Below are 22,756 nucleotides of genomic sequence, written 5' to 3' on the forward strand. Positions count from 1 at the left end.
GCAGACACGGCAGTCGGGGTGGCGGAAGTCACTGAACGTGTGACATCAGCGATGATGTGAGGGGCGGAAGTGATGTCACGTGTGATGCATGAGGAATTGTGAGGGGTGGAAGTGGTTGTGGGAATGGCCATGATGGGGACAGAAGTGACATCATCGATCAGCGTGGGGGTGGCAGCTGCACCAGCCGCATGGCTCATAGAGTTCAAGCAGTTCCAGAGGCCGGTGGAATCTTCTGGAATGTTTGAGGATCGTTGGTTATGGATGTGGGTAGATAAAAGTTTGTTGTACTTACAGTTTTTGATGTTTGAGTTGGAGTTTAAATACTGTTTGTTCAGAGTATGAATTCTCCTGAGGATGTAGTACAGAGTGGGTCCTTTGCAATTCTGAAAGAGTGTGGCCCTCAGCTGAGGCAGGGCTGACTGTAGAGAGGTTAGGTGATGGAGTAGTATTTGAGTGAGTTCCAAAGTTGATCGTGTTAAGAATTAGAATTCCTTGTCAAATTTTAATATGATTTTATGACTCAACATCACAAACATCTGAAGGGTTGCTGAGAAATCTATGGGATCTGTCCTGACCTCATTTGTTATTTAAAGAACTATATGCAGTGTTGAACAAGTTGTCCATATTTACCCAGGTTAGTTATGTATGTTAGAATAGTGATGTAATCCATAATTCAGATTTTGTAAAGGTTAGCACTGTTTGTGGAATCCTGTGGCATTGTTTCCTATGTAAATGGAGAAAAACTGCAGAAAGCTGCAACAAAAAGGGACTTAAGGGTATTTGCATACAAAACACAGAAAGATGGCACACAGATGCAGCAGGTAATCAGGAAAGTTCATGGAATGTTGGCCCTTATCTCAAGGCTGAAAATGTGTTGCTGGAAAACCGCAGCAGGTCAGGCAGCATCCAAGGAACAGGAGAATCGACGTTTCGGGCATAAGCCCTTCTTCTGGAACCCCTTATCTCAAGGGGTTGGAGTATAAGAGTAGGCAAGTATTACTGCAATTGTCAAGGCGCTGACGCAACCACATCTGGAGTACTGTGCTCAGTTTTGATCTCTTTAGTTAAGAGAAGATATCACTGCTTTGGAGACAGAGAGGGGTTCACTAGGATGATCACCAGTATGGGGTGACTCCAACCAGCAAAGGCTAAATAGGCTGGTCTACTCAGTGGAATTTGGAATAATGAGAGGCAATCTCATTGAAATATATAAGATTCTTCAGGGAAGTGACAGGGTAAGTGCTGAGAGATGTTTTCCCACTTGGGAGAGTCTAGGGCAGGAGACTTGAGATGAGGAGCAAATTCTTCTTTCGGAGGGTAGAGAGCCTTCCTTTGGGAGTTTGCCCCCACAGCTTTTTGTGGCAGAGTCCATGTGTATATTTAAGGCTAAGATAAATGGATTCTTTATCAGTCAGGGAATCAAGGGTTACGAAGAAAATGCAGGAAAGTGTACCTGAGGAATGTTGGATCGGCCATGATCCTTTTGAACAGCAGGCCAAGCTTGACTGGACAAATAACCTACAGCTGTTCCTATTTATCATGGTCTTGCTAAATACCAGAGTTCTCAAATTGTGTCTACATTAATAAGTTACCAGCCCATAAAATAAATTTGATGGTCTAACCCAGAATCAGGGCAAGCTGCATACTAAAGTTTTGCCATTCATTTAGCAGAACTCTCAGATCACTGTGTACCAAAGTCCTGCAAACTCTCTCCACTTAAATAGAAAAACCTTTTAAATTTTTCCTGCCAAAGTGGCTAGGTTAACATCTCCCATCATTATATCGCAGCAGTCAGACTGTAATGAAAATAAAAGCAAAATTCTGCAGAAGTTGAAAATCTAGAAGTGAAACAAAAATGGTGGAGAAAGTAAGTATCTGTGGGGAGAGAAACAGAGTTATATTTAGAGGCTGATAGGACATTTTTTGTGCATTGACAGAGAGTGAGGAGGAACAGATGGTGGTGGTGCCCAGAGCAAAGGATGAAGGGAGTGCTGATGCTGGGAAAAAGAATTATATCTCTGCTGAGAGAAAAGCAAACAAGTCAGAGTAGGAGAGTTGTTGTGGTTGTAATCTGAATGGAGAACAGGTCATTCTCTGAGGTTGCTGAACTCAAACGTATTGAGTCCTAGAGAACAAAGTATTTAAATGAAATTTGAGATGTTTCACCTGCTTGTGTTGAATTGAACACTAGCAGATCTAGCATAGGAATGTTAGCATGTGAGCAAAATGGTTAATTGAAATGACAAGCAATTGTAAGTTCAGGGTTATTCCTATAGACAGAGTGGAGGCACTCTGCAAACTGGTCACCAAGTCTGCATTTAATCTTACAAATGTGAAGGAGACTGCGTTATCAGCAATGAATCCGGCAGACTACATTGAAAGAAGCACAAGTATTTGGTGGTGGTACCCTGCTGAAGATGTTGGAAATACATGGTGATCCTTCGAATGTAAGGAGAAGGGGAACCCACCATTGTTTCAGTAAGGAGGAGATGAGGACAGAGTGCAGAAAGTGGGTAAGATATGGCTGAGGGTCCTGTCAACCACATGGGGAAAGGTATAGATCCTCAATGAGGAAAACGGAGATGCTGTTGGAAGTACCCTAATGAAAGATGAAAGGAACAGATGCAACAGAGACAGAAAAACTGGGAGAATGGAAGAGTCCTTGCAGGAATCAGGGTGTCAAGAAATGTAGCCAAGCCAAATTTTTGTTCACTGACTTAATCTATCACTTTGCAAGATTGTTTCTTCCTCTTGATAATATACTTTCCCAATTATCTTGGTGGCATCAGCAAATGTAGCTACCATACAATCCAAGTCATTGACATGGATTATAAATCAATTGAGAATCCTGCGATCTGATTCTTGTGACACCAGTTAACAGCTTGCTAACTGAAAAAGATCACTTTTATTTGTGCTTCCTGCTAACTAATTAATCCTTTGTGCATGCTAATATATTGTCCCCTATGCCATTTGCTCTTATCTTGTGCAGCAACCTTTAAAGTGGTTCCTTACCAAGTGTCTATTGGAAATCCAAGAATGCCCCATCTATAAGTTCTCATTTATCACCTTGCTTATTCTTTCTTCAAAATAACTGAAAGATCAGATAAAATAATTTTCCTTTCACAAAACCATGCTGACTTGCCTGATTCTCTACATATTCTGCTACCACCTCCATAAGAATGGATTCTAGTAATTACCCTACTACAGATGCTAGACTAACTGGTCTACAGTTTCCTCCTTTCTAGAATAAAATGTTACATGTGCTGTTTTCCGATCTGTTGGGAGCCTTTAAAAATCAAAGGAATTTTGAAAGACTATGGCCAATACGATGACTATCTCTACAGGTATTTCTTCTTAGCCCCTACGATTTGTCAGCCTTTAGATCGAATAATTATCCCAGTACCTTTCCATTGGCGATGGCAATTGCTTTTAAATTCCTCCCTCCGGTTTATTTACGCAGAACCTCTTTCATAATTCTTTGTCACTGATACCCATTTGAACAATGACAAGTGAATCCTCTGCCTCTAAATAAATATTTCTTTCCAGTTTTGAGCAGATGTACAAAGCAAGCAATGCAATCTTCTGCTCTCTTGCTTTTACAGCAGAGCAGTTAACTAAACTAACACTGCCCTTCCACTTACATTCCCACTTGAATGGCTTCTTATAACACTGAGTTCACTCATCCAACTTGCAACTCCTGTTGTCATCCATACACACTGCAAGTACCTTGAACATGTTGGACAACTGCAAGGGCTGAGACTCCTCCACTTACTTTCTCAGTCCCTTTACCTACCTCACTGACGGTCATGCTCTGTTTTTGGATCATGCATTAAATCAGATTACCCAATCCCAGCAGAGTAACTGCCTTCTGGAATCTCCCTGCTGCATCACAGTGTCTGTGGCTCTGCTTCAGCTTAATGACTCTGAGCTAAATTCCTCAAACAGCAGACACAATCTATAGATGTGGCTGTCTTGGATTACACTGACAATCGTCAGTTGCCATGTGTTGCAACATATCATCAATTCCACTATCTTTATTCAGTTAATTATTACATAATCAATCAATTCTATTAATTCTTTATTGTTAATAAACCTTACTGAATTGCATAATTTATAAAAAAATTACTTGAGTTTTAAAGATTGGAAAAACTCACCAACAATACACATGTTCCCATGATGTCATTTTGACTTTTCTTGAAATGCTGTTTGCCCACAGATTAAGCCCCCATGTTGTTTTGTAATCTAAAGTCACCACTGCTCTTCCATTAACACTACAAATCTCTGCTGCTCTTGCTTAAACAAATACTTTTTCTTTATATAACATCAGTGGTTAGCACTGCTGCCTCACAGCACCTGGGACCTGGGTTCGATTCCAATCTTGGGTGACTCTCTGTGTGAAATGTACTCATTCTCCCTGTATATGCATGGCTTTCCACCAGGTGCTCCAGTTTCCTCCCACAGTCCAAAAGATGTGAGGATTAGGTGGGTTGGCCGTGTTAAATTGCGCTGTATTATCCAGGGATGTGCAGGCTAGATGGATTTAGCAGTGGTAAATGTAGGGTGACAAGGATAGGGTAGGTCTGGGTGGAATGCTCTTTGGAGGGTCACTGCAGTCTCCATTGACTAAATAGCTTCTTTCCACGCTATAGGGATTCTATGTCTATTCTATTCCTCCTCTCTATAATCAGGCACAGAACTGTATTGTATAAAACAATTATGTGAAAAAGCAAAACATTTATTATTGTAAAGGATTCTGGATAATCCAAGACATAAGATGGGAAAAAGTTGTGGCTATAGAGCTGCCCCTTTATTGAGGTATTTTCAGTGTTGGAGCTGATGTCCTCAAATTCTGTGGGCAATAATTACTGCTTTTTAAGTTGTTGCATTGTTTTGGAACTTGGGAAAAAAGAATCAAAACAATGGCACCTTAAAAAGGAGGAAGACAAATAAAGGGCAGTGACCACGTGGGCAGTGTTTCAAATGGAGAAAGAAATCTACACCGCTGTCTGACCCAGCAGTAACCTGCGCAGATCCTGTCTTTACTGTCTGTTTTCAAGTATCTCTGGACGTCAGAGTTCATTCTAAGAAAATTAAACAAACTGCTAAATTCATAGCTGACCTTGAATACAGTTACAGCATTTAATAGGTTGACAGAGATATGGATCAAATGTTGGGAAATAGGACTAGATTTATTGAGGGTATCTGGTCAGCATAGCTGAGTTGGACCAAGATATCTCTATGACTCTAGGCAATGGCCCTCAATGTCAAAGCAGCTGAACAGATCCTCCCCTGTTGTGACACTCAGCTTGTCCAGGTTTCGCTATACTATCTCCTCCACAATCTACCAACCAGAATCGGCCTTTCAAACCATACAACACCATGACTTTCTGCCCTTAGAAAGGTAAACATTAAGAGAGATAAAGGACAAGGGGAAAAGGACAATGAATTGGAATGCAATTAACACCCATGTTCAGGAAAATGAAAAGAATACAGTATAGCTTCTTATCCTAGAATGTGAGACACAATCAGGTTCCACATCAATCCTGTTATCTTTAAAAAGTTAAAACATTTAACTTTTTTAATCATATGAACCAGTACATTCATCAGTTAAAAACGAAAGGAGACAACTGTAGCGATTCTAATTTGGATTCCTTCTGGTATTATTTGTTGGCTGGTCAATTATTGTTTTTGTATTTCATTAATTGGCCCTCGATGTTACAGGGAATAGAAAGCAAAGGGCCTGTACTGTGCTGAAATGTTCTACGCTCTATTGGAGCTCCAAATATTTATATTCATATTCTCTTGTTATTTGACAAAAATAATTCAACTGCACAAGTGATGTGATATTGATCTATTGGTGATGAATGCTGGAGATTATCTAATTCAGGAGTTCTCAACTTTTTACTTCTGAGCAAAGCTCCCTCTAAGCCACGCAGCTGCTGAGATATGCTAAATACATGCACACTGACCCCTAGGTGGGCACAGCAAAAAAGCAATTAGAGGAAACATGCTTCTGAGAATTCCTCCTCCCGAGGAAAAAATTAAATCCACAGAACCCATGTAGCACAATGCACTTATTACCCCTATATAAAAATTAGTTATGCAATTATGCATTTATTATTTTTCTTTTACTTAGTATTATGAAACTTGTTGGTCAGCACTAGAAACATTTAAAAACAAGACATATAGCCACATGTAGGATACATTATTTGTGCTGAATTATGTTTTTGTGTTTTTTTGTGAAAATTATCTTGCTCTTACTGAGTTACTTTGTTGTGATCTGCAAAGTACAGTACATTAGCAAACTATCACACTGCAGTTAATAAGCTACGACCAAAGCTGGTACAGTTCCAAAGATGCTAGAGTGCATTAAGTTAAGTTAGTAGATTGATACAGATTGCTAGACCTATTATGAAAATGAGACAATAATTTAAAGTAGAGTAACGTCTGCTTGAGTTGGTTGACTTGTTGTGAAGGTTGGTAGAGATATACTTAAATTATTGGGCTAATGTTGAAAGCGTCAATCTGCTAGGAGTACTAATGAGAACAAAGCAATCCTGCTGAGGCTGGACATCATCCCCTTGACAATATGGTGGACCAACGGCAATGAGCATCTATATTTATAAGATAGTTTCCACAGTAAGCCCAGGAGTCATTAAGCAATGTTCCTGTGGCAGACAACGCAATTTATTAATATTGGTAGACATCATAAATCTTCTTCGCAGATGTCTTGGCAACAGTGGAATCCCAGTTAAAACTTCCCTGGTCTAATTTATACAAGTGATACAGGAAGTCACAATTCATTGGGACTCAATTTACCTCCCTCATAAATTCAGTCTAAAATTAATAATTAGGCACAAACTACACCCTCACAGAAAATGGGGTGCTTGACCAATTAAATTCCACACACATAATTTAGCATCAATAGCAAAACAGGGACACCCATTCCTTTGAAACTGAACTATGATGCCTGATCTTGACAAAATATTAACAAGCACATCTAGAAAGAGGCAGTTCATTACTACTGTCATAAGCACTAATTGCATTATATCAATTGTAGTTCAGCAAGCACATCTCAAAAATTAATTTGTTCAAGGAAAAAGGATATGAAAGTCGTGGGAACATACTGTAATCACAACATGAGAACTACTATTTTGTGGAAAATAAACACAAACAGAATTTTTCAGCTGTGTGCCGTTACTGTAACCAGGCAGACTAAATGGAGGCTGTTCGGCTCATGAGCAATCAATTAGTTCCATTATATTAACCTTTTCCTGTAGTCTGCAAACTGTTTCAGGTAAAAACAAGGACTGCAGATGCTGGAAACCAAAGTCTAGATTAGAGTGGTGCTGGAAAAGCACAGCAGGTCAGGCAGCATCCAAGGAGCAGGAAATTCCACGTTTCGGCAAAAGCCCTTCATCAGGAATAAAGGCAGGGTGCCTGCAGAGTGGAGAGATAAATGAGAGGGGGGTGGGGTGGGGAGAAAGTAGCATAGACTACAATAGGTGAATGGGGGTGGGGCCATGGGGTTGAAGTGTTCCGAGGCGGAAGATGAGGCATTCTTCTTCCAGGCGTCAGTTGGTGAAGGGGAAACGACACCTACACGAGGAGGACACAGGCAGCTTTTCCGATGGTGAGGACGGGCGCAAGAAGAGTTGTCACCGGAGGAAGAGACAGAGCGCCGCGGGGGAAAAAGGAGGGAAGCACCGCCCAAACAGGAAAAGGCGATCCCTCTGAGGGGACGGGTAAAGACCACCCCCCACCCAGTGAGAACCATGAGGTACCCACCGGCCCACAGCTCCAGGTAACTGGGAGCAGCAGTCCTGTGACAGCCCCGCTGTCAGATGGAGAACTGGACTGTGCGGACCCTGGGCCCGACCCAAAGACACCAGAGCGGGGAAATGGCCCCAGCGTGGAGCTGGACAGCTACCACAGCCCTGGGAGGGTCCAGCAGTTTGCCATCACCACGGGGATGCACACAGCTACCCCAGAGAGGCAAGATCAGCAGCAAATGGACACTGGTAATCTCGTAAACTGTTAAAATGGGGATAAAAATTGCCAGTATCAATGTGCGTAGCATCAAATCTGCTACGCAATGTGTTTCTACAATGGCCTTCCTGGCCAACGTTAAAGCCGACGTCCTGTTTCTGCAGGAGTGTGGGATACCGCACCTCAGCAACGACAGGAGATGGTCAAGCATATGGGCCCATGGGCCGTCAGTTTGGTCAGGAGGCAACGATAGCCGCGCCTGCGGCCTGGGTATCCTGTTGCGAGGAGGCAACTTCACCATCTCTGAGGTTAAGGTGCTGGTGGGCGGGCGCCTCCTCGTCACCAACGTTATGAACAGGAATGATCCCCTGAGACTGATTAATGTGTACGCCCCAGTAAGTAAGAGTGAACGGTTGGCCGTCCTGCAGCAGCTTCCACTGTTGCTGGCTACGTCCAGGCCGGTCATTCCGGCCGGAGACTTCAACTGTATCATTGATGCAGATGGACGATCCGGCGGGGGAAGACAGTAAACTGGACACCACATCCAGAGCCCTGATGGACATGGTAAAAGATGCCAAGCTGCACGACGTCTTCAGCGCCCCTGCAGACGGAGCGCAGCGTAGATACACCTGGTCACGGGCAGACGGGTCTATCCGCTCAAGGATAGATTACCTGTTTGTGTCACAAACGCTTCCGGTCAGATCCACTTCTTCTCTGACCAATGCCTCCTGCTGGCCGACTGTCACCTACAGGATGAGCAACGGGCTGGTAAGGGAACGTGGAAGCTGAACACAAAGCTGTTGACCCCATGAAACATTGAGGAGGTTGGAGAACCGTGAGACCCTTTTTTGATTCCCCAGCGGACTGGTGGGAAACCGTAAAAGGAAACATCAAGAGGTTCTTCATCCTCAAAAGTGTTCAGGAGGCGAGAGAGGGGCAGGGAAAACTGTCCCAGCTCCAGGAAAGTATGCAGAACCTGCTCCTGCTGCAGACGATGGGGGTCTCTGTCACGGAGGACCTCAAAGAGGTGAAGGGCCAGCTCTTTGCCTCGGAGGCGTCCAAGATAATCTTCCAGTCCAGGGTCCACTCGGTGGAGCAGGACGAGACGTGCTCACGTTTCTTCTTCCAGTAGGTGCACAAAGAGAGCGCCATGCTCAGCAACCTGAAGGAAGAAGATGGCTCGATAACATCATCTCAGGCTGACATCATGAGGGTCAGCAAATCCTTCTATGCCAGTCTGTATGACTCGAAGCCAACCGACAGCGCGGCCTCCCAATCGTTCCTGTCCTCTATCACGGAGGTCTTAGACGACAGAACACGGGAGAGGCTGGACCAGCCGCTATCTCTGGACGAGCTGACCAAGGCCCTCGAGTCCTTTGAAAAGAATAAAACTCCCAGATGCGACGGTTTACCGGACGAGCTCTATTCCACTCTGTGGGACTTGATTGGCCAGGACCTGCTGGAGGTGTATGTCAGTATGCTTCGGGCAGGTACCATGAGTGAACCCATGAGGAAAGACATCATCACCCTTATCTACAAGCGGAAGGGGGAGAGGGAGGAAATCAGAAATTGGAGACCAATCTCACTATTGAATGTGGATTACAAAATTTTGTCAAAGGTAATCGCCAACCGGGTCAGGTCTGCTCTGGGGTCGGTGATTCACCCTGACCAAACCTGTGCTGTGCCGGGCAGGAAGATTGCCGAGAGTCTCGCAATCCTCAGGGATACGATCGCCTACGTGCAGGACAAAGGGTTGGACATCTGCCTGATCAGCCTGGACCAGGAGAAAGCCTTTGACAGGATATCACACAAGTATGAGAGATGTTCTCTCCAACATGGGCTTTGGGGAGGGAATCTGGAATTGGATCAGACTGCTCTACACCAACATTGTCAGTGCAGTCTCAATGAGTCGGGATCAGATAGCGTCCCAGGCAGTTCCGGAGTCCGGCAGGGTCTCTCTCTCTCTCTCTCTCTCTCTTTTGCCTTCTTTGTGTGCTGCATAGAGCCGTTTGCCGGGTCCATCAGGACGGATGCGAGCCTGAGAGGGGTGACTATTCCTGGCAGCGGGGGCCTGCAGGTTAAGGCCTCCCTGTACATGGATGACGTCACCGTTGTCTGCTCGGATCCGCTGTCCATGCACAGACTCATGTGCATATGTGACCAGTTTGAACGGGACTCGGGGGCCAAGGTAAACTGAGGCAAGAGCAAGGCCATGCTCTTCGGGAACTGGGTCGACCAATCCTCGATCCTCTTCACCGTCAGGACTGACCACCTGAAGGTGCTGGGTATTTGGTACCCAGATCTTTATTCGCTGTATAAAGATCTGGGCAACTGGGGAAATAAAACACACCCAATGACACCCTCACCCTGATGGCCACCTTTGTGTGTGGCTGCATCAAACTATGCGTAGATCCCCGGTATGCAAATACCAAGTGTCACTACGTACTGAGGTTCTACCTGTCCCTGGTGTTGCGAAGGATGGGCCTGGCCTCACTGCCGCGGAGCGCTCCAAGTAGTTGGACCGTTGCGTATCACCTGTCCTTCGTGGAGAAGTTTATGAAGAAAAACACCTTTGACCGTAAGTCCATCAGGAAGTGGTCAGCACATAGTGTCCTTGAGACCCTTCGGGAAAAGGAGAGGGTGGATCCTATCGAGCGGTTCCCTGGGCAGACTGTCAAAGACATTTGGCAGAATGCCTCATCGCCAGAACTTTCCAAAAAGCACTAAGAGATGGCTTGGCTGGTGGTGAGAAGGGCTCTGCCTGAGAGATCCTTTATGCACTCCGGGACTCTCAGCCGCACCACACGCTGCCCTCGAAGTGGCTGCGGGGGGGGGACGAGACTGTCACACACCTCCGTCTGGAATGTGCCTACGCAGAAGAAGTCTGGAGAGGAATGCAGTGGTGTTTGTCGAGGTTCGTCCCGAGCAGCGCCGTGACGTGGGACTCCGTGCTCTGCGGTCTGTTCCCCGGGACGCACACCGAGACGAACATCAACTGTGCCTGGGGGATTATCAACTCAGGAAAAGACTCTCTTTGGGCGGTCCGAAACCTGTTGATCTTCCAGCTGAAGGGGTTGACCCCGACTGAGTGTTGCAGACTGGAACATTCCAAGGTCCAGGACTACGTGGTGAGGGACGCGCTGAAGCTTGGGGCAGCTGCCGCCAAGGCGCGGTGGGGAAAGACCACCTCTGCCTGCCTAAGAAGAACAGGGGGCCCACCCAGTCATTTGTGCTCCGCTGATGCCTCAGCCGTAGAGCTGGATAGTCAATGTACAGACTTGCATATAGGAAAAATAAATTTCGATGTCTGTATGTAAAGCAATGTAATGTGTGCACAACAATGGCATGACCAATTGTATAGAGATCCAAATAATTTTATGAATAAAGTACATTTTTGAAATAAAAAAAGCATGTAGCAACAAAGAGAAAAACCTGCATTTATTTAGTGCTTTTCATAACCACTGGGCTTCTCAAAAGGACTTTACAACTAATTAACTATTTTCAAGTGCACAGTGCTGTGATTGCAGGCGATTTGCATAAATAAATTCCAGCAGATAGCCACATGATAATGATCTGTTGTCTGATGTTTACTGAGGAACAAATACCTGTAAATTAAAAACAAAAACTTTCTAGCTCTTTGAAACAGTGCTCCGGCATTTTCTATCTCCACCTCAGAGAATGGATGGGACCTCTGTTTAATGTCTGAGCCATAAGACAAAACCACTGCCTTAATCAACCGATCTTCAAAATAATCATGGGATATAAGGGAGAACAGAAAAATGTCATTGAGGTGGAAGACCAGTCACAATCTCTCAATAACAGAGTGAAACTAAAAGGCCAAATGGACAGCTTACATTTTAAAAGCCTAAGCCAACAACAGAGTCTAAATTGGCATACTTTCCGCATTCTTTCTTGAGAAGTAGATGCTACTGGCAAGATCAGTGTTCGTTATCCACTCCAACAGACCTTGAACTGTGGTTTTCTGGCTATTTCAGAGGGCAGTTGACTACCAATCATATCGCTGTGGTTTTGCAGGAGCAGGAGGCTAGGCTAGCTAAAAGCAGACTTCCTTCCCTACAGGATAGTGAACTCAGTGAATTTTAATGACAATCAATGATCAGTATCATGATCATTATGACTAAGACTAGCTTTATATTCCAGATATGTGCTCCATGGGTGTCGTGCCATTACCACAATACCACTATCTCCCTAACTTCCTGCGGTTGTCTGGCTGCAGCAGATTATGATATATTGAGTGTCAGCAATTGAAATCAAAACATTTAAGATCTTTTCTGATGACCACAGAAATCTTTCAGAAGTCAAAAAATGAACACTGCTAACAAACAAAGCGCATGTGCATGCAGAATTTGACTCTGGGGAGATTTTCATCTGTCCAGTAAAATAAAGAAATTGATGGAATTTAATTCAACAAAATATAAAGTAATCTCTTCAGTGATGTCACAAAATTTTTAAATACTTACATGCACCTTTGGGGTTGGAGGAAGACCATTGCTAATAGGTTTCTGTAAGGGGAAATAAGGGAAAGAAAAGTATATAAATACAGGTTAGGAATAAGAAAATAAAATTATTCCCTAGCAAAGTGATCAAAGTCATCAGTATTCAAAGACAGAAAGATTGTCAAACTTCTCATATTTCTGAACCAATTTTACTGCAAAGTCTAAAATGACAACTAACATTCAATCAAATCAGCTTAGTATTTTATAAGCTTTCTCCTGATCTATTGTTTTTCATCACTTCACGATGTCCCAATGTCATGAATGACATGCCATGTGACTGCCACAATGGTAAACTACCCTTCCTCATCCTTCACAAGCCTTTAACATAGTTGATCATATTACTTTCTTCCAAAGTTTCTTTACCATGGCTCAACAGGATAGGTTTGCTTTCACCAGGATTCCATTCATATCTCCCCAGCCAAAACCACAGAATCACCCACAACAGCTTTTGTACTACCTCTGGCATTGTTATTTCTGCTGTCTTGAGAGACCCTCAGCAACACCATCACAAAAAAAAAGTGCTGATTTCCATTTATAAGCAGGTGTAACACAGTCAACCTCATCATCTCTTCCGTTCCCCTCCCCACTGTTTCTAAATTGTAACTTGACCAAGCTTGCAGATTGACACATCACAAGGTTCATCGACACACTCATCGACATACTAAAGTTTGGGGCAGATGTTACAGAATCACAATGAGAAAATGTTATCGTCCAAGGTTTTTTTTAGATTAGATTAGATTACTTTACAGTGTGGAAACAGGCCCTTCGGCCCAACAAGTCCACACCGACCCGCCGAAGCGCAAACCACCCATACCCCTACATTTACCCCTTACCTAACATTACGGACAATTTAACATGGCCAATTCACCTAACCTGCACATCTTTGTGAATATGGGAGGAAACCGGAGCTCCCGGAGGAAACCCACGCAGACACGGGGAGAATGTGCAAACTCCACACAGTCAGTCGCCTGAGGCGGGAATTGACCCGGGTCTCTGGCGCTGCGAGGCAGCAGTGCTAACCACTGTGCCACCGTGCCGCCCACTAAAGGTTCTTTAGACATTTTGTAGCAAGTGGCTGAAAACTGTGGCAGTTCCTCAGGTAGTGCTTTACAAACACAGAAAAGGTGATAGTCCAATGGTATTACTACTTACTATGTAATAGCCTAGTGGTATAATCACTAAGCTAATAATTTAGAAATCTAGGTAATATTCTGGAGTCCTGGCTTTATATTCTGGCATGGCAGATAGTGGAATTTGAATTCAATAATAATCTGGAAATAAGAGTTTAATGGTGACCATGAAACCATTGCCATTGTCAGGAAAAACTCATACAGTTCACTTATATGCTTTTGGGAAGGAAATCTGCCTTCCTTAGCTGATCTGGCCTCGTGACTCCTCCACAATAATGTGGTTGACTCTGAACTGCCCTCTGGGCAATTAGGGATGGGCAATAAATACTGGCAAAGCTAGTGATACCCATGCCCCATTATTGCTAGCCTGTTAACCCAGAAACTCAGGTAATGTTCTGGGGGATCCGGGTTCAAATGACACCAAAGCAGATGCTGGAATGGGAATTCAATAAAAGAAATTAAATCTGGAATTAAGACCTTACTAATGACTGTGAAACCACTGTCAATTATCAGAAAAAACACATCTGGTTCATTCCTTTAGGGAGGCAATGAGTTGCAGGGAAAACCTGGAAAGGGCAGGGACACAGAAGTTGTACCAAATTTTACAGCAGGATATTGATCACAACAATAAATAAACATGACATGTTGTCCAACTATCAGAGGGGAAAACAAATGGCAAGAAACCAGTGTTTGAGCATCCCCAAAAAGGTAGTAGGAGCTACGGACTGACAACTGATGAGTGTAGTTTTGGGACAGGTGGATAGGTGGGCTGTGTGCGTGTAAAAAGGGTATCACTGCAGTGGGCTGGAATTTCAAATGTGCAAATTATAGTGTCCATACTTCATGTCCAAATCAAAATTGCCATAATTGAAAGCCAAAATTTGTCCATCTTTACTAGGCCAGTTAACAGTAGATTGACAGGCTGTTATGTATTTCACACGGGAATTGCAATAATTACAAATGCTACCAAACAGGTATGGAAAACAGCAAATGCTTTACCCCAATAAAAAAATAGCATTCCTGAACCAACCAATTACAGAATAGAGATAACTGGTGAAAGAAGTCAACCATAGAGCCCAAATAGGAAATGACACTTAAATGAAATGAATGCAGGAGGGAGAATTTCAAACAATTACATTCACATTTCACAGAAATAATAACACCAAATTGATGTACATGTAAGAGATATCCTTTCATGCTTTCCTTTCATTCTCTCTGAACAGGAAAAGGCTATACACTGCTATAATAAGAATTATATTTAAAAGGTTGAAAGTATAAAACTATTAGCAACAGCAAATAACAGAAACTTTACAAAGTAAATTGAATGCTCACGGGGAGATCTTTTTTGTCTTTCCTTGGAGGAAGCCCTGGTGGATAACTACTTCTGTTTTCGTATAGTTGCTGAGGACTGCTGTCTTTCTCCCCGTTCACCTGGATTGCGCTCACTCCATTTCCTAAACAGAAAAATGCATTATTTCAGCAAGCACGAACATGTTGACAGAATTGGTCCTGAAAACACTAAGGTTTAATGTTACATTGCAGAGGCAGCCTGAACCCTCCTAATCACAAACTTAAAAAGGGTGCCCTATGACAAGGTACTGTTTACCTTCCTGAGTGTCTACCTTAACACTGACAGGACCTTCAAAAACAAAAACCTATCAAGTTAATCTTCTAGTTGCCAGATTGTAACACAGCTTCATTTATGTTCCAGAAAAATGGAAAAGCTAAGACTCTCAATAATGATTAAGATGCGAATTGTCCAGTGTTAATGCTTCTGTTCTCATCTCAATGGATGCTTTGTTGCTCCATTTCTTTCCCTAATTAGGAATTCAGGACATAATGCTGATGCAAAATATGACTAGAGACAAAAAAAACCTGCAGATGCTGGAATCCAAAACAGACAAGCAGGAGGCTGGAAGAACACAGCAAGTCAGGCAGCATCAGGAGGTGGAGAAGTCGACGTTTTGGGTGTAACCCTTCTTCAAAATGTGACAGCAATCATACAGAAAAGCTAAAATTTAAAGATGGCTCAGCAATTTCCAGAACAGATTCACCATCCACCAAAATGATGTCAACTAGATTAAAGCCCAAGGACTGGAAGTAGAAGGGGCAATGCTCTGTTCCCAACATGAAATGTATCAACATCCCAATATTTAAGTCAGACTGAAGATAAACCAGTGGCTTCTGCAGCTGTGGGCAGATACAAGACTGTGACCATAGAAAATAACATGGCCACATTTTATGGAACAAGAAAATCTGAATAGGTCAAAAAGTATCTTCAAAAGGATAACTCTTTTGGGAGGCAAGTATAAACTTATAAGGCAGGGGAATGGGAACCACTGCTTTAATCATCTTTTGGTTTTAAAAGTTAAAAATAAACATTTATATAACTGATTTGGATGTGAACATAGGAGGTATAGTTAGTAAGTTTGCAGATGACACCAAAATTGGACAGCAAAGATTACCTCAGAGTACAACAGGATCTTGATCAGATGGGTCAATGGGCTGAGAAGTGGCAAATGGAGTTTAATTTAGATAAATGTGAGGTGCTGCATTTTGGAAAAACAAATCAGAGCAGGACTTATACACTTAATGGTGAGATGGTGAGGAATGTTGCTGAACAAAGGATCCCTGCAGTGCCAGTTCATAGCTCCTTGAAAGTAGAGTCGCAGGTAGATAGGATAGTGAAGGCGGCGTTTGATATGCTTTCCTTTATTGGTCAGAGCATTGAGTATAGGAGTTGGGAGGTCATGTTGCAGCTGTATAGGACATTGGTCAGGCCATTTTTGGAATATTGCGTGCAATTCTGGTCTCCCTCGTCTAGGATGGATGTTAAGAAACATGAAAGGGCTCAGAAAAGATTGACAAGGATGTTGCCAGGGTTGGAGGATCTGAGCTACAGGGAGAGGTTGAATAGGCTGGGGATGTTTTCTCTGGACCGTCGGAGGCTGAGGGGTGACCTTATAGAGGTTTATAAAATCATGAGGGGCGTGGATTGGATAAATAGACAAGATCTTTTCCCTGGGGTGAAGGAGTCCAGAACTGGAGGGCATAGGTTTAGGGTGAGAGGGGAAAAATTTAAAAGGGACCTAAGGAGCAACTTTTTCACGCTGAGGGTGGTACATGTATGGAATGAGCTGCCAGAGGAAGTGGTGAAAGCTGGTACAATTACAACACTTAAAACGCATGGATGGGTATACGAATATGAAGGGTTGAGTGATATGGGCCAAATGCTGGAAATAGGATTAGGTTAGGATATCTGGTCGGCATGGATGTGTTGGACTGAAGAGTCTGTTTCTATATACATTTGGATTACTGTTTATGACATAACACATTTTGTGGATTAATGAGCTAAGTACAATTTATAAAATCCATTTGTTGTACCTTATAAATTTTTCTTCTCGTCTAAAAGGTTCGTATTATTTTCTTGCTTTTTTGTTCAAGTCTTAAAGGCATATACTCCTTGCTGGGTTAACACTATGAATACCAGTCACATCCCATAACTAATCAAAATGATCATTGCATCCCACTTAGCTATTGCGCCTATCATCACCAAACTATATTGGCTCCTAGTCCACCAATATTTCAGTTAAAATATATATTGTTATGTTCCATTAGGTCTTTAACATACTGTCAAGCTCCCAACCTCTCAGAGAAACCTTGCACAGACTCCCGGCCTCGCTGTGAAGCCCAGTGTAGAATCTCAGTGAAGCTTGGGGCAGACTCAGCTGCTCCATCTGCTTTTATTTTTTTTCTCGGCTTTAGACTGACTGTAATGCTGAACTTTTAACTTTATTTTTCTAATTGATGCCTGAGATTCTTTACTTTGCACCTTAATACCTAATAGATTGTGCTGGAAATGGTGACTTTGTACCCTTTTCACTGTACTCATGTATCCCTGTACTTGAGTACATGTGACAATAAAACCTAATTCTAATTCTCTTCATAATTTAAAAATAAGGAGTTCCCAATTATGATGGAGGAGAGGACATTTTCCTGAGGGTTGCAAGTCTTTGGAATTCTCTTCTACTGAAAGCAGTGGAAATGGGAGTATTGAATTCCTTTAAGACAGAAGTACATCCTTTTTTAGTCAAAAATCCAAGGTTATTGTGGGTTGGCAGAAATGTGGAGTTGAGGTCAGGAGCAGACCAGACAGACCAAATGTTCTACTCCTGCTCCAATTTTATATGCTTGCATTCCTAACTTCTCTGCCTCAACAAACTGTTTGAACTTTGAGTTCCTCCAACTTTAGCCCATTTAACATTCCAAGCTCCCTTTGCAGCATCACCAGCAACATATTTCCAACCTCCTACACCCCAACCTGTGAAATTACCTCCAAAAGCCAAACTGCTCCTTCAAGTCCTTTCAACCCGATCACCTAGAGCAACATTTCAGGCAACCCCCCTCAGAATCTCCTACATTTGTTCGTTGTTGGACTTTGTCTGATTGTGCTTCTCTGAAGCACATTGTGTTCCTAATTAAAGTCACGACATTAATGTGAGTTGTTATTGAATTCTTAAATGGTGAGTGGTGATAAATGTTGCCCAATCTGCCCCTCATTCAATATACAATGCATGCATCACCATGACATAAAACTCTCAAAGACTCAGATTGGAAATGAAAAACGATCACTTGGACAAGATATTAGAGAAGCTCAGCAGGTCTGGCAGCATCTGCTTAAAGAAATCAAAATTTAACGTTTTGGGTACGGTGACGCTTCCTCAGAACTGATTGTAGCTCGGAAAATGTCTGTTTATTTGCAGCAGATAGGATGGGAAGGGGTTAAGAAGTGCCAAAAGGTAGGGATACAGCCCAAAGAGAGAGCAGAACAATTGGACAGACAAGTCGATAATGATCTGGCTGGGAGGGTGAATAGATATTAAATGGAGACTGTTAGTGGCTAACAATAGGTAGTAACAAGGCCTGGTGTGTGGGGTAGGGGGCTAGGTCATGGGGAGTTTAGGCCCAAAGATTATTGAACTTGAGTGGCTGTTCTTCCAGCTTGTGCTGAGCTTTGTGCAGCACTGCAGCAAACATGAGACAGAGATGTTGCCTCGGGACCAAGGTGGTGCGTTAAAGCTGCAGGCAACTGGAAGGTCAGGGTCTTTTCTGCAAAGTGGTCATCCAGTCTATGCTTCGTTTCCCCAACATAGAGGAGACCACATTGTGAGCTGCAAATGCAGTGGACTAGATTGTGAGAAATCCACGTAAAGTGCTGCTTTACCTGGAAGATATATTTGGGCACTTGGATACGGACGAGGAAGGAAGTAAATGGGCATGTGTTACATCTTTGGCGGTTGTAAGGGAAGGTGCAATGGGGCTGTGAGGTGGTGTTGGGAAAGAAGGAATAGTGGGCCAGGGTGTTGTGGCGGAAACAGCCCCTGCGGAAGGGGCCAAGGGAGGGGAGGGGAATGTGTGTCTGGTGGTGGCAGAAATGGCTACTGATGATCGTCTGGATGTGGATGCTGGTGGGATGGTAGGTAAGGACAAGGAGAACCCTATCACTGTTGCAGGAGGGAACAGAGGGGGTTAGTGCAGACGTGCCTGAGCTGGGTCAGACCCAGTTGAGGGCCCTGTTGACAATGGTGCTGGGGAATTCAAGGCTGAAGGTGGTGGACATTTTGGAGGCTCCCTTGTCGAAGTTGGCTTCACTGCAACATATGCGATGGAGACCGAGGAACTGGGATAATGGAATGGATTCTTTGCAGGAAACAGGGTGCGAGGATGTATAGTCCAGGTAGCTGTGGGAGTCGATGGGTTTATAGTGGATATTAATGGTTAGTCTATCCCCAGAAATGGAAACAGATATGTCAAGGAAGGGAAGGGAGGAGTCAGAGATAGATCAGGTGAAAGTGAGGGTAGGGTGAAATTGGAAGCAAAATTGATGAACTTTTCCAATTCTAGATGAGAGGAGGAAGCAGCACTGATGATATCATCGATATTTTGGAGAAAGAGTTCTAGCTGCGGGCCAGAGTAGGAACTGGAACAAGGAATATTCTATGTATCCAGTGCTCCAGCAAAGCTCAGTGCAAGCTAGAAGAACATCACCTCATTTTCTGCTTGGGGACCCTGTACCCCTCCAGACTCAATATCAAGTTCAATAATTTTAGGGCCTGAATTTCCCCATGTCGTAGTCCCCCAACCACACACACCCCGCCTTTTTAGAGTCTGCCATTACCCACTACCTATTGTTATCCACTAACAGTATCCATTAACAGCTATTCACCCTCCCAGCCAGATTGTTATCGAATCCTTTGTGTGTGCAACTGTTCTTCTCTCTTTGGGTTCTATCCTCACCAATCGTTTACTCCTTAACCCCAACCCCCCGACCCTATCACCTGCATACAAAACAACTTTCTCCTAGCATCAGTTCTGAGGAAGGGTCACCAGATCCAAAACTAAGTTGACTGAGTTCTCTTCACAAAAGCTACCAGAATTGCTGAGTTTTTCCAGCAACTTCTGTTTTTGTTTCTGATTTACACCAACCACAGTTCTTTTGGTTTTTATTCAGATATTAGAGAACTCTTGGCATCTGTAAAAATCACAGAACTCAGGAACCTCAAGTCAGAATGGGGGAATCAACTGGAAATAGATGATGATTTATATTCTAAATTAAGTTTAAAGAAAAGCAGAACTGGTCTTTCAACCTTAAACTTTTTCCAGCATTATGTTGCTTTGAAAACAAATTGTCGAGTTATCCAAAGTTATTAAATTTCACACCCATGCTCAGGGCAAATTAAAAGAAAGATGCTTGATACAATGGAAAGCTGAAATCAAAATGTTTCAGCTACGTCTATTTGTATTACATGAAGATGAATAACTGGCGAAAATTCAAACACTTTGCTGGTAATGGAAAAGTCTTACCAGCCCTATCATGAGAGCCTTCCAGGCATCTCTTTCGTTGTTTAAAGACTTAGTCTTCTATCTCACTGTCATTACCTAAGACACTGGTCCTGATATAACTACTGTTGGGAGGTAACCGTGGAGGAGGTGGTCTTGGTGGCACTTGTGTACTTGGCCGTGCAGGGCTGTCAGATGGACACCTCTTGATTGTGCCTTGATTCTCTTCCTCAGGATAACTGCTTTCTTGTGGTATGTAGATTGACTTTGGCTGAATATAATAAAAGAAAAATCATTTTTTAAAAAAAGACAGCAATTTCTGAAAGTTTCAAATTTATCAAGTTTCTATAAGTCTGGCACTTGCTGATGTGATATTTTTACACTTACTGTTTTTTCTCTTAACGTAAACAAAGAATGAATACAGGTTTCAAAATGACCCTCAGTTAATCAGTTTCTGCAAATTCTAAAGATTTTTAAGACAAATGATCAATCAGTCAGTCATCCAGTGAGGTGATTAGAGCTATAAATTTATTGCTACATTTACCAGCTATTATCATTCACAAGACAACCATCATAGAATGCTGATGAGCTTGTGTTGAAAGCAAAAGACATCTGAAAAATTTAGCTGACGATAACAGATTTTAAAAATTCTTTCATTAGATGGGAGTGAAATTGGCAACCTGCTCTTTTACCAATTGTTGAAATGACCGGTCCAATTCAGTTTCTGGTTGCTGACAAGATCCCAGGATGTTGACAGTGAGGTATTCAGGATGGCAATACCATTGATTGTCATGGAGAAATGGTTACATTTTCTATTGCTGAAGATGGACATTGCCTGTCACTTGTATGATACAAATATTACTTGCCACTGAAAAACCCAAGCCTGAATGTTATCAAAGTCTTAAAGATGTTTAGCATGTCTGGAGTTACAAAAGACATTTAACATTATGCAGTCATCCGTGTACACCACTATTTATGATCTTATGATGGAATAAATTTCACTGATGTAATAGCTGAATGTGACTGGGCTCAGGATACTACCTTGAGAGATTCTTGCAGCATCAGCCTTTCAACTGAGATGACTGGCCTTATAACAATCACAACCATATTCCTTTGTGCTTGGCTGATATTCAAACCAGCTGAGAGATTTCTCCTTTGTCTCCAGTTTTGTTAAGGCTCCTTGATATCATACTCAGTCAAATGCTGCCTGACAGTCAAGGACTTTCACTCTCATCTCACCTCTCAAGTTTAGTTTCTTTGCTCACTCTTCAACTACAACTGTAAGAATGTCAGAAGCCATGAGGCTTGGTGGAATCCAACCAATAGCCAGTGAGCAGATTATTGCTGAATAAATGACACTCGATAGCATTGTCAAAAGACACTTCCCATCACTTTACTGGCAATCAACTATAGACTGATGAGGCAATAACTGGTTGTATTGGATTAGTCTCATTGTTTGCGGACAGAACATACCTGGTCAATTTTCCACATCACTAAGTAGGTGTCACTGTTATAGCTTTTCTCCACCAGCATGGCTATGGGTACAGCTAGTTCAATCAATTTCTACATATTAAAAATATCAAGGGATACAGGGATTGTGCACAAAAATGTTGTCATAATAGATCAGCCATGACCTCAGTGAAGAGCAGAGCAAACTTGAAGAGTCAAGTGGGCTTCTCCTGCTCCTGTTTCTTAGTTCCTTCTGCAGGAATGTTGTCAAGAGACCATAGCCTTTGCAGTTTCCTGGTAGAGGTGTAGGCCTGTTTGTTGATTTAAGATTAATCAAATTAACTTGAACTGGTAATCTCTCTTTGTCATCTTCTGAGATCATCTACTCATTACTTCTGGCTAAAGATGGCAGCTAATACTTCAACCTGGTCTGTTACAATTTGTACTAGGTCTTCCATCAATAAGGCTGGATAAATTTGTGAAGCTTCCTTCTCCAGTCTTTGCCACCATTTACAATCATAGGGGGCAAAACTGCAGAGTTTTGATCTGATGTATTGGAGAAGGATTGCTTAGCTCTGTCTTGTGCATGCTGAATTTGCTGTTGGCAGGCAAGTGGTTCTGTGCTGTAGCTTCACTAACACCTCATTTTTAGGCATGCCTGCTGCTGCTCCAGCATGCTCTCCTGTACTCTTCATTGAAACAGAGGTGATCCTTGGTTTGATGGTAATGAGAAAGCAAGGGATATCCTTGGGTACAAGATTAATGCTTTGTTTGAATACAATTCTGCTGCTGACCTACAGCACCTAACAATGCTCAGCTGAGTTCGTAGAT

The 22,756-nt window shown here is 42.8% G+C and overlaps 1 protein-coding gene across 15 annotated transcripts in view; it reads right to left on the reverse strand.

Annotated features, from left to right (window-relative positions):
- LOC122552997 (mitogen-activated protein kinase kinase kinase kinase 3) overlaps positions 1–22,756 on the reverse strand; it is a 297,362-nt gene that overhangs the window by 47,144 nt on the left and 227,462 nt on the right. For all 15 annotated transcript variants that reach the window (XM_043696362.1, XM_043696366.1, XM_043696357.1 and 12 more), the window contains 3 exons: positions 20,576–20,747; positions 14,969–15,090; positions 12,471–12,512 (listed from right to left, as the gene is read on the reverse strand). In XM_043696362.1, coding sequence (XP_043552297.1) covers positions 12,471–12,512; positions 14,969–15,090; positions 20,576–20,747 — 336 coding nt within the window. The remainder of the gene's footprint in view (positions 1–12,470; positions 12,513–14,968; positions 15,091–20,575; positions 20,748–22,756) is intronic.

The sequence above is a fragment of the Chiloscyllium plagiosum genome, chromosome 9, assembly GCF_004010195.1.
Source record: "Chiloscyllium plagiosum isolate BGI_BamShark_2017 chromosome 9, ASM401019v2, whole genome shotgun sequence".
Lineage (NCBI taxonomy): Eukaryota > Metazoa > Chordata > Chondrichthyes > Orectolobiformes > Hemiscylliidae > Chiloscyllium > Chiloscyllium plagiosum.